This window comes from Megalops cyprinoides, chromosome 9, assembly GCF_013368585.1.
Source record: "Megalops cyprinoides isolate fMegCyp1 chromosome 9, fMegCyp1.pri, whole genome shotgun sequence".
Lineage (NCBI taxonomy): Eukaryota > Metazoa > Chordata > Actinopteri > Elopiformes > Megalopidae > Megalops > Megalops cyprinoides.
In genome coordinates this window covers 38930719-38943218 of record NC_050591.1, presented here as the reverse complement: position 1 = coordinate 38943218, position 12500 = coordinate 38930719, and the positions used below count along the sequence as shown (strand labels likewise).

The 12500-nt window shown below is 54.2% G+C and overlaps 1 protein-coding gene across 2 annotated transcripts in view; it reads right to left on the bottom strand.

Moving 5' to 3' along the window:
• cbl (Cbl proto-oncogene, E3 ubiquitin protein ligase) overlaps positions 1-12500 on the bottom strand; it is a 23566-nt gene that overhangs the window by 329 nt on the left and 10737 nt on the right. The window contains exons 3-16 of one of the 2 annotated variants that reach the window (XM_036536839.1): positions 7744-7890; positions 7207-7363; positions 5340-5461; positions 5049-5186; positions 4648-4735; positions 4388-4519; positions 3986-4207; positions 3436-3570; positions 2774-3121; positions 2278-2372; positions 1763-1933; positions 1423-1529; positions 928-1131; positions 1-689 (exon numbers count right to left, since the gene is read on the bottom strand). The exon at positions 1-689 is cut by the window's left edge and continues 329 nt beyond it. In XM_036536839.1, the coding sequence (XP_036392732.1) occupies positions 406-689; positions 928-1131; positions 1423-1529; positions 1763-1933; positions 2278-2372; positions 2774-3121; positions 3436-3570; positions 3986-4207; positions 4388-4519; positions 4648-4735; positions 5049-5186; positions 5340-5461; positions 7207-7363; positions 7744-7890 (2350 nt within the window). In that variant the 3' untranslated portion in view covers positions 1-405. The remainder of the gene's footprint in view (positions 690-927; positions 1132-1422; positions 1530-1762; positions 1934-2277; positions 2373-2773; positions 3122-3435; positions 3571-3985; positions 4208-4387; positions 4520-4647; positions 4736-5048; positions 5187-5339; positions 5462-7206; positions 7364-7743; positions 7891-12500) is intronic. The other variant, XM_036536840.1, reaches the window with a different exon arrangement.

Sequence of the window (12500 nt, the reverse complement as noted above, 5' to 3'; positions counted from 1 at the left end):
CACATTTACATAACGCAGTACAGTGAGGACGTGACTCTCTCTGCGCATATACGAGCAGCTCACGCTCTTATGCTACAAAACACTACACACTACCCCACATCAACACCCCACCCCCCCAACCCGGCAGAGGGATTCTCCCGGAAACAGGGACCTGAGGTGGGGCGGAGTCAGGGGCACCTCCACCAATCCTGGTACAGCGGGACTGAATGGAGCTATATGTATATATTCAAGGCTTATATACAGACGCGTTTGTGAGTGGTCTGCTGGCCTGCCGCAGCGCTGGCCTCGCTGGTTCCCGCTGGCGTGGCAGGGACACACTGGGCATGGCCTCTGTCACCGCTCAGCCATTGGGAGACAACCTCAGCGATGTCCAATCAGCACTGAGCTGGGGTGGAAGGGGCGGTGCTATGTGAGGATGTGAGCTGTGGAGGGGATGGAGACAAACTCTCGCAGGATGTTCTTGGCCATCTCCATGTTGTTCTGCGCGATCATCAGCGCCTTCTGGATGTCCTGGTAGGAGTAGCCCTGGCTCATCAGATGTTCGATCTCGCTGGTGATCTGTGGGCTGGCCCCGCCCCCTCCCCCAACCACACCCCCCGGAGGTACAGGGCTGGGCCGGCGGTCAGAGCTGATTCGTCGCGGCAGCGGTTTGGGCGGGCGCTCCGGCACTTCGATGGATTCAGAGAAGCCTGATCAGAGAGGCAGAGAAACACACAGCGTTAGGAACCAAAGACAGAGTCGGGGCACAGACACAGAGTCGGGGCACAGACACAGAGTCGGGGCACAGACACAGAGTCGGGGCACAGAGACAGAGTCGGGGCACAGAGACAGAGTCGGGGCACAGAGACAGAGTCGGGGCACAGACACAGAGTCGGGGCACAGAGACAGAGTCGGGGCACAGAGACAGAGTCAGGGATGGGTGCACACCGGGCGATGAGCAGGGCTCGCCCTCCGGCCGACTGAAGGAGTGGGGGCCCCCGCTGGGGTCGGGCAGCGTGCGCCGGGCGGGGGCCACAGGCATCAGGGGTTTGGGAACATCGTAGCCATTCTCCTCCTCCACCGCCCCCTGCTCCTCAGCAGGGCCCTCCCGCGGGCCGTTGCTGCTCACCATGGGGGGGAGCTCAGAGTAATCTGGGGGTGACATAAACCGGGACTCAGTCTTCCATCGAAGCATAAACTGGGGCTCAGTCTTACATCAGAGCATGCTATTACCGCCCAGAGAATAACTGTCCAGGCAACGTGTGCTCACAGTACCCGAGTCTCCGAGGGCCGCAGCACCCGAGTCTCCGAGGGCCGCAGCACCCGAGTCTCCGAGGGCCGCAGCACCCGAGTCTCAGAGGGCCGCAGTACCCGAGTCTCAGAGGGCCGCAGTACCCGAGTCTCAGAGGGCCGCAGCACCCGAGTCTCAGAGGGCCGCAGTACCTGAGTCTCTGGCCTGGTGGGGTAAACCTGCTGTGAGAGCATGGCCCTGCAGGTTATACATGGCTTCATACATCTGGGGTCCTTCAGAGTCCAAGTCACCCAGCACCCTGCACACAAACATAGATCACATACATCATTGCCTCCACTGGCCTAGAGTCAGCTTACTCTCAGTCATAACACCACACAATAACATCACACTACTGCAACCACTGATCCAGGATTAAGCTACTCCTTCCTCAATCATAACACATCAAACAGAATTTTATGCAAGAAAGCGTGTATGAAGTGTGTTTCTGTGGTGCTCCATCTGTAAGTGCTGTGTGGGGGAGGGGCCTCTCACCGGGAGCCAAGTGCGTTGGGCAGGGGGGGTCTGGACAGCGTGTCCCCCGGGCTGGAGCTGGCCGTGTTGGGGGGTGGTAGGACAGGGCGGGACGAGGGGGTCATGTACTCCGACTCCTCGTCACTTTCATGCGTGTCTGTTCCTGTCAGCGGCTTGAGAGCAGGTAGAGGCCTGTCCACACACACACACACACACACACACACACACACACACACACACACAGAGGAGCCAAATTACACACACATTTATGTACACACACATGCACACACGTACGCATATCAATGTTGTTTGGTTTGGTGAATCAGTGTCTCTGTCACACACAGGCACGGCTGAGGTCCCGGTGGCCACAGGTGAGCCCCACAGGTGAGCCCCACAGGTGAGCCCCACAGGTGAGCCCCGCAGGTGAGCCCTGCAGGTGAGCCCCGCAGGTGAGCCCCGCAGGTGAGCCCCGCAGGTGAGCCCCGCAGGTGAGCCCCGCAGGTGAGCCCCACAGGTGAGCCCTGCAGTGTGGGTACCTGGCTGCCATGGCGTAGATGCCGTTGGCCGAGGCGGAGGGCTTCACCTTCGGGTTGTCGTACTCCTGGCTGCCGGAGGCACTGGCAATAAAACTCTGAGAAAGGAAAAAAAACACAAGCATCAAATCTTTATTCATATTTGCATTACATTACATTCATTTAGCAGACACTCTTATCCAGAGCCACTTCCAGCACAATAGAACATAAGTGTATCCATTCCAGTTGAATGAGAAACAGTGTCAGACCAGGCTGACACTCCCAGACCAGTGAGTGTGAGCACAACACCATTCAAGCCCTACCACAAGTTAACTTGTGCAATCTGACCACAACGGAAGCCAAGTATACTACCATACATCAGTCACTAGATAAGAGAATCCACAACACACAGCAATGCTACATGTAAAATAAACAGCAAGTAATACAAGCAGCAGGTGTTATGGGGTGGAGACTGAGGTGCAGCCAAGATGCAGTCTGAAGAGGAAGATGTGTCTCTCACCAGCTGGGGGTCCAGACTGAGGGTGCTGCTGTTCCTCTGAGAGTCTGAGCGTGTGTCCAGCGTGGAAGGCAGGGCCAGGGGGAGGGAGTGGCGGTTGGACAGCTCGCGGGCAGTCTGTGGGGGGGCTTTGGGCACCGGCCGTGGGTTCCAGTCCGCCAGGCCGCGGTTGGGGGGTGCCGGGGGGGGCTTGTCGCGGGGCGGCTCTGCCGGGGTGCAGGGGAGCGGTCGTCTCTGTAGCCGGCCGTCTGACCCTGCCGAGTGGGGGCGGTCAGGTGGAGGGGGGGGGGGGGCAGGTCCCTCAGGGGCGGGGGGGAGTGGGAGGGGCTTGTCTTTGTGATGCACAGGAGCCTGCAGGACACATGCAGAGACAGTCATGAAGAGCAGATTCTGCACAATGATGGCAGTCAGTCATTTCACTCATTCTTTATCAGTAGTATTATTAGCGGTAGTGTTAGTGTATTACCAGAGACAGCAGTAGGATTGTGTCGGTGTGGGGGGTGTGGGGGGGTGTGGGGGTGTGTGGGGGTGTGTGGGGGGGTGTGGGGGGGTGTGGGGGGGTGTGGGGGTGTGTGGGGGGGTGTGGGGGGTGTGGGGGTGTGTGGGGGGGTGTGGGGGTGTGTGGGGGTGTGTGGGGGTGTGTGGGGGGGTCGGTGTTCGCCTGCCTTGGACGTGCTGCCGGGGCTGGAGGCTCCGGGGGGGTTCGGCGCTCGGTGCTGCAGCAGGTCGAGTCGGGGGGGCACAGGAGGCAGGGACGCCTGGGGTGCCATGGAAACGGGCGAAGGGGGGCGCTCCACCTGCTGGCCACAGAGAGGCGTCGCATTACTGATAAATACACAGCGATTCACCACACACCACACCGCACTCAACTTATACCACACACCACACCGCACTCACCTTATACCGCACACACCACACCACACTCACCTTATACCACACACACCACACCACACACACCACACACACCTTATACCACACACCACACCACACTCAACTTATACCACACACACCACACTCACCTTATACCACACACACCACACTCACCTTATACCACACACACCACACACCACACACCGCACTCAACTTATACCACACGCACCACACCGCACTCACCTTATACCACACACACCACACACCACACTCACCTTATACCACACACACCACACCACACCACACTCAATACCACACGCCAGACTCACCTGACGCTGCACCCACCTTGGCACATGCCAGCTTGCTCATCATGAGGTGTGGGTCCTCCAGCCGGTCGTCATCATCGTCGTCGTAGCTGGGGGAGGGGGCGCCCTCTGCCCCAAACATGCCCCGGCACCCCCCATACGACCCCCCGCTGGTGTCTTTGGGGTCGAAGGGATCCACGACGATGGGCTCGGTACCCTTAATCTCACAGCGACAGAACGGACAACCTTGGCCCTCCGACTCCTGGCAAGAGGGAGAAAGTGAGAAAGTGACGGTGAGACAGACCCACTTTTCAAAAAACTGACTGACACCAAAAAGCTTAGTGATGCAAGGAGGCCCAGATCCCCAGCAGTAGCTCAGAGTGTGGCCATGGAGTGATGGAGAGAGGAGGAAAGAGAGGAGAAGGAGGAGGTGCGCTCGGACCTGCCAGGCGGTCAGGCAGGATGTGCACATGAGGTGACCGCAGGGCTCGATCTTCACGTCCTTGTCGTTTTCAGCGCAAATCTTACACAGCTGGAAGGTGGAGCCCATCTCACAGTACAGCTCATACTGCTCCTGGAACAGAAAGACGGACAGACAGGCAGGTGAGGACATGTCAGGCGTCTGGCAAAATGGAGCTGCAGCAGTCAGGTACACCCTCACCAGTGTGACTTTGATATGGTTCTGATCAGTTAAACCCTCACCTGTGTGACTTTGATATGGTCCTGAGGAGAGGGTTCGCACAGCCCTGTCAGGTCTGGGTTTTGGGTTCGACCGTCGGGGAACAGGTAACTGCACAGCAAAGCAGAGAGAGCGTGAGAGACCCTCCTCACTGGTGGATGCTGGGAGACAGTTGAGAATTGAGGACAAAATGCACTGAAACGTGTCACACAGTCAGCTTTGAATAAAGTGCTCAGACGTGCACATGTGCACATGCAGACAGAGCTGCAGCTGCAGCAGCTTTAAACAGACTGAACACAGTACTGACTTTCTGTCTGCTGCAGGTGTGGCAGCTCTCCTGTTATAAGGCATGGATTGCAGGGTTTTAAAAATGTAACACTGCGAGGCAGGGACTGGCGTCGGGGTGTCGGGCAGCAGGACTCACAAGCCCTCGCGGAAGCCGTCGATGAGAGCCTGGAACAGAGGCTTGTTGTGGGGGATGGTCTGCAGGATGTTTCCGTCGGCCGTGACGTAGCCAATGGCCCACTGACCCAACCGGGTGCAGCTCAGCCTGAAGATGTAGCTGCAGAGGACAGGAAACAGGTGAGCCACGGGGGACAGGAAACAGGTGAGCCACGGGGGACAGGAAACAGGTCAGCCACGGGGGACAGGAAACAGGTCAGCCACGGGGGACAGGTGTGCGGCTGTGTGCAGGTGCACCGAGCTGCTGTCTCACCTGCCAGGCTTGTGAATGAACTTCTGCAGGCGCGCTTTGACCTCGTCGTAGGTGAGGAAGGCCATGTAGCCCGGGTGCGTCACTGCCAGGCTGTTCCAGTTTCTCAGCAAAGACGACCATGGCTGCAGAGGACAACACACTCACTGTGTTAACTCTGATGCAGGAGACAACACACTCGCTGTGTTAACTCTGATGCAGGAGACAACACACTCGCTGTGTTAACTCTGATGCAGGAGACAACACACTCGCTGTGTTAAATCTGATGCAGGAGACAACACACTTCACTGGCTTCCAAGTTCAAAACCTTGGTGCTGGCATACAGGACAGCGGATGGGACAGCCCCCTCATGCCTACGACTGCTCCTCAAACCTTATGTTCCCTCAAGATGGCTGCGCTCTGCATCCACAGGGCAAATGACTGTCCCGAACTGACAGAGTCGCTCTTCTCAGACAAGATCCCTGCCTGTATTGATCCCTCAGTGGTGGAATAAACTCTCCACAGAAGTTAGGGCAGTGGGATCACTGGACATCTTCCTACGCAGACTGAAGACCCACATCTTCAGACTGTATGTCAGTCCCACCTCAATCCCCGCCCCCTAACACCTGATATGTCTAGTATCTGATGTTTATTTTATGTGTAGTACTACAATGTATTTTGGATACTGTGTTGGATTCTATGGACCGTTGCATTGTAGTATACTTGGCAGACTGTTAACCTGCAGTAAGGCTCGAATAATGTTATGCTCACACTCACTGGTCTGGGAGTGTTGTTAGCCTGGTCTGACTACACTTGCTCTACTGTGCTGGAAGCGGCTCTGGATAAGAGCGTCTGCTAAATGCATGTAGTGTAATGACATGTAATAACACCAGTCTGATGAGAATGAGAGTCTTACAGTTTTACAGGTGTGGGCCGTGGTGCAGTTAGTGCCCTGTGCTTCCTGAGTTACAGGGGTTACAGAGAGGCCTAGAGTCTGTGACAGACTGCGGCCTTCAGCACGCAGACACCCCATGACCTGCTCTGCCTCTATCCTCTCTCTGATTACTGGCTGCTGAACTTACATAGGAAATTTCTGACTGCAAAAGCTTCCACATGGAGGTGAGGGTAGTCATGACGACGCTCCCCCCTCCTCTGGCAGCTTAAGGAACAGCATTCGCAGCAGTGAAAACAGTTTAACATGCAGGGACAACAGCAGCCAGTTTAAAGGGGAAAACTGCTCCAAAAAGGCAGCTGACTAACTTTCCCTCCCAGTCAGATTACTGCACTGCCCCCGGCCTGCTGTGCACTTTGGCGCTCTCGCAGTCAAACGCCCGCTTACAGGGACACGCCCTGCCACGGCTGTCCCTTCAGCTGCCACTGCCGCACGTTAGCACAGACAGGGAGACACATCTCTATGGAAGTGGCCCGAGAGGAACTCCCACAATCCCGCACCCCCGCACACCCACACCCCCGCATTCCCAACTCCCACACCCCCACACTCCCACACCCCCACACTCCCACACACCCACACCCCCGCACCCCCGCATTCCCAACTCCCACACCCCCACACCCCCACACTCCCACACCCCCACACCCCCGCACTCCCGCACTCCCGCACCCCCGCACCCCCGCACCCCCGCACCCCCGCACTCCCACACTCCCACACTCCCACACTCCCACACTCCCACACTCCCACACTCCCGCACCCCCGCATTCCCAACTCCCACACCCCCACACTCCCACACTCCCACACTCCCACACTCCCACACACCCACACTCCCACACCCCCACACCCCCACTCCCTCACATCCCGCATGACACTGTCCCCTAACGGCTAGCCCCTGAAGCTACGTGCAGCGGCTGTGGTCATGGTGTGGTGAGGAGAACGCACCTGGAACAGCCTGGTGAAGATGTCGAACTCAAAGACGGAGATGTAGTCATTGCAGGTGAGGTCAATGGTGGACTTGAGGGCCATGGCCTCCAGGCCGGAGCTGATTGGATGGAATTCATGCAGAGCCTGACGGAACACCTTCCACGGCACTATGGTCCTGTGGAGACCCAATGAACACTACCACCGCTTCCTTTCACCACACAAAGCTCACCTCGTTAACCCGTTCAGATCAACAGGAACAATAAACTCATTAGAGGCTTTAAGCTTCTACCCGCATTACCACCATAAGATTCTCAATCATCTCACCACAGCCAATAATTCCTTAACACTAACATTAACAAACTTAACGTCAGTTTCATAACCACAGTTTAATCTAGGACGGGTGTTCGGTCCCACATTCCACAAAGTTATACTGTAGCCACGTGAAGTCAGCATGCTGGGTACTTCCTGAAAGAACCCCTGGGAAAACAGAGCCGCTGCAGCAGACCTTGTCTCAGACCTGGGTATAAATCCATGATTAGACATTAAATGACTCACTTGTCCCCGAATGACCGCCTCCAGAACTCGGCAGCGTCTGCCTTGGTGATCCGGAAGTTGTCTCCTTGAAACAGGCCATTAGGAAATATGGCTTTGAGCTCTGCGAGCATGTGACTGAATATGAGTGATAGCTTGGTCAAGTTACGCCTGGAGGGAGGGAGGGAGGGAGAGAGAGAGAGAGAGAGAGAGAGAGAGAGAGAGACTCAGTTCCACTGACATCCCCAGCAGGTCAGAGGGTGAATGGCCTTTCCGTTAAGCTTGAAATCAGACTGTCATCTGACCAGCTGCAACCAGACAGAAGCAAACACCCTTCACTTTAGCATACTTCTGCATATTCCTGGAAAAAATAACAACATATTTATTAATCCATACTTTTGACAGCACCTGCATCAATTCTTGAAATCTCAAAATGACAAAATGTGCTGTGGTCCTGAAAACATAATATGAAACTCTGTGTAGTCAGAGAGTCAGAGACGGGGTGGTCAGAGCCAGAGAGTCTGTGCTGAATGCATATTCCCTTCACATTTTTATCTAAAGTGACTTACAAGCGAGGCAGAGTACAACACAATCAAAAAACCATAATGAGTCAACAATATTAGAAGCGCTGCATGACCAGGTTTCAATGGTTGGCCAGACATGATATAAGCAAGATGCTAGAGATAAAGTGCATGAAACCACAAATTTTTCTTAAGGAAAAAAGTTTAAGACATAAGAAATTGCTTTAGGCGGTAGTGAATCAGGTGTCCAGGTGAGCGTGGAAGAGCTGTATCATAATAATGAAGGCAGGAGATCGAGTAAAAAATCATAAAAAAATGGAGGGAACTGAGGAGGAAAAATGCAAACCCAGCAGACAGGTAGGAAGGAAAGCCTTTACGAATAAACACTGAAATACAAGATCGTTAACTAAGCATGCGTGTGCATGGGCCTGCGCACACACGCAGGCACATACACACACACACGCCCCCGCGCACACACACGAACGTACATGCACACACACACGCCCCCGCGCGCACACGAACGTACATGCACACACACACACACACACGCCCCCGCGCACACACGAACGTACATGCACACACACACGCCCCCGCGCGCACACGAACGTACATGCACACACACACACACACACGCCCCCGCGCACACACGAACGTACATGCACGCACACACGCCCACGCGCGCGCACACACGAACGTACATGCACGCACATACACACACGCCCCCGCGCACACACGAACGTACATGCACACACACACGCCCCCGCACACACACGAACGTACATGCACACACACACGCCCACGCGCACACACGCAGGCACATACACACACGCCCCGCGCACACACACGAACGTACATGCACACACACACGCCCACGCGCGCGCACACACGAACGTACATGCACGCACACACACACACGCCCCCGCGCACACGAACATACATGCACGCACATACACACACGCCCCCGCGCGCACACGAACGTACATGCACACACACACGCCCACACGAACGTACATGCACGCACACACACACACACGCCCACGCGCACACGAACATACATGCACGCACATACACACACACACACGCCCACGCGCACACGAACATACATGCACGCACATACACACACGCCCGCACACACACGAACGTACACACACGCCCCTGCGCACACACGAACGTACACACACGCCCCTGCGCACACACGAACGTACACACACGCCCCTGCGCACACACGAACGTACACACACGCCCCTGCGCACACACGAACGTACATGCACGCACATACACACACGCCCGCACACACACGAACGTACACACACGCCCGCGCACACACGAACGTACATGCACGCACATACACACACGCCCGCACACACACGAACGTACACACACGCCCGCGCACACGAACATACATGCACGCACATACACACACGCCCGCACACACACGAACGTACACACACGCCCGCGCACACGAACATACATGCACGCACATACACACACACACATACACCCCCGCGCACACAGACGCCCGCGCACACACGAACGTACATGCACGCACATACACACACACGCGCGCACACACAGCAGCTCAGTGGCAGTGGGGGGGGGGGGTGCTCTTATCTCTGCAGACGCAGCAGGAACAGCAGGCTGGGGGGACATTCCTCCGATTCCCTGGGCCGGGGAGGGGGGAGAGAGAGAAAGGCCTGCTTCACAGGGCGGCACAGTGGGGGCTTGTCCTGGCTCTCCGGGGAGGGAATTGACATGCAGGGCAGAGACCGTGCAGCCAGCTGCCCCGCCGCACTGCCACGCCAGATGCCCGGCCACAAAAAGGGCCGTTTGAGCTGCAGGACCCGGAGGCGGGAGAGATCTGCCCAGGAGCACAGCCACGCAACTGTCTGCATTGTAATCCATCCTGCTGCTCATACCAAAAAAAAACCATCCAAAGCGCTCTGGGCAGGACCTGCCTGGCAGAGCTGAGTTTCCACAGGCTGGGAGACTCGTTCACTCTGCACAGACGATCCTCACACAGGGGAGACAGAGAGGGGTGCAGGTCTCTGCTGTGTCTTCAGCATTTCTGCGCTACCTCTGCATTAGGGCTGGCTGATCCCACAGCACAAAGCACCTTCATCTGAAACCGGCCAGGCAGTGAGAGGCAGCGTGTCTCCACAGCGTCTGACTCCTCCCCTTTAGGCCGAGGCCTCAGTGTGTCCCCTACACGCCGACACTCTCTGACACACCTGTCCCCTACACGCAGACACTCTCTGTCACACCAACCACTTCAACCGATAATACAAAGTGTCTATGCGTATTTTTTAAGTGAGCTCCTGCTGCCTTGTTGTCTGCATATGCAGGTACCTTCACAGGGCGGATCAGCAGGACATGTGACTGACCCTCTGAAGGCAGTGAGGAGGCCAGTGAGGAGTCTGCAAGCCATGCAATTTCAGCTGTCTGACAGCCTAAAATAGCGCTGCTAATCCATACAATGTCCACTGAGGAGTTGCATAAATCGCAACAATAACTAGCTAATTAACTAACTAGCTGACTGGACATCTAACCTTCACACTAATTATGGAATTATGGAATGGAATGGAATTATCCGGCTCCTCTGTGCTAGAAAACAGTGATTCAAAGTGGCTTCTGCTTCAAATAAAAGACTGCATGCTCTCTCTATTCCCTAAAGCAAATGTCAGTATAGCTACTCTATGTACATAGCTAAGCAACCTAATCACAACTAGCTAGCTACCTAACACTAATCACAGAAAGCGTGCAGCTAGCTGACTACCTAATAAACTGACAATAAGCTAACATTACAGAGCTTAGAAACTACAAGATGTGTTACTCATTACTTACATTAATCCTCAGTAGCAGTGTGACAAAAAGTACTTCATAAAAAGAATAGTCTCCATCCATTGGTCAGTCTGTGCTCCAGTTATAGAGCATGAGTACATGGAGTTTTTGCAGATTGTTTCAATATTGTTGCTCGCTCACTGACAAACATAGATATTGTAACTGATCCATTTCAAATCACCATGAGCTACATAAGTGAATATGGAAACGTTTATCAAAAAATAAAAAAAATAGTTCTTTTGTAAGCCAGTAACTGAACTCTACTATGTAACATTAATTGTCTATGAAACAAAGCTTTTTCAAATTATTAGCATAAGGGGGAGTATCGTTTTGCGAATGTTTTATGTTGGGAATTTTGTGCTTGGTGAACCCTATCATTTCACGGGCCCAGTATCCAGATATCGGCACACATTCTGATCCATTACAATCCAGCGGGACACAGATATACACTGCTACACACAGGTCAATGCAAAGCATTTTACTACAGCACGTACACTGAAGGAGACCAAGCTCCTCTGACCCATGCGCTGTACTGTAACATCACTGAGCGGCTTCAGACACACTGCCACCCAGGGGATATGCTGTGAATACAACCACAAAGGCCTATAGCAGCTGCTGATTGGATTTCAGTCAGATAGCAGACGCCTATAGCCTCTCCTGACTTCATTTTCTGTGTGGATCTCAAAATAAAATTTATTCCATACTGGAAAAAATACAAGCCAAATTAAAATGTTTATTATAGGATTATCTTTATGAAAATTGTCTTCTTTCTCATCAAACAGCTTGTAGTTCAAGGATAGGACTGTTTTTACAGTGGTCCTCCAGTAAGCAAAAACCATGAGCAGAGGAAAAAGCCAGTGTAGAGAGAAGCACTTTCAGCGCTCTGTGATAGACTGTGTGAATAGCCGCTAAAGCAGCTGCCCTGACACTCAGCCCATCACAGAGGGAGACGCCCTGTGAGCTGCAGAGCAAGGAGACTCTCTGCTGCAGTTAATTGTGGGTTATGGCTCAGACAGGCCTGCAGGCTGCCAGTAAGAGCACCACTTCCTCTTTCTCAGGGCCTCGGCCCGGCTGCACGGCGAGGCCAGTCCCCACACCTCCCGCATACGGGAAGTGAAACTAAGAAGTGAGGAGCAGCATTTTCAGCTGACAGGAAGTAACGTAAATAACAGCCCTGTGTCAGCCCGTTCAGCTCAAAGCTGTACCTGCCTCTGCACACAACTGTCCTGCCAGATTTCTGCTTTGCTTTAAAATGCTGGAATTTGGCACTTAAAAAGGGAAGCCTCTATCTTATCAAAATGCAATGGACAAAAAATGCAAAGTTCCACACTTTATGAAACTCTTTCCAATTTTCAGCAAGAGCTGAATTCACAAGGTTGTGCAAGAAAAAAACAGAAAAAAGCAACACTTGCACAAAGTTGT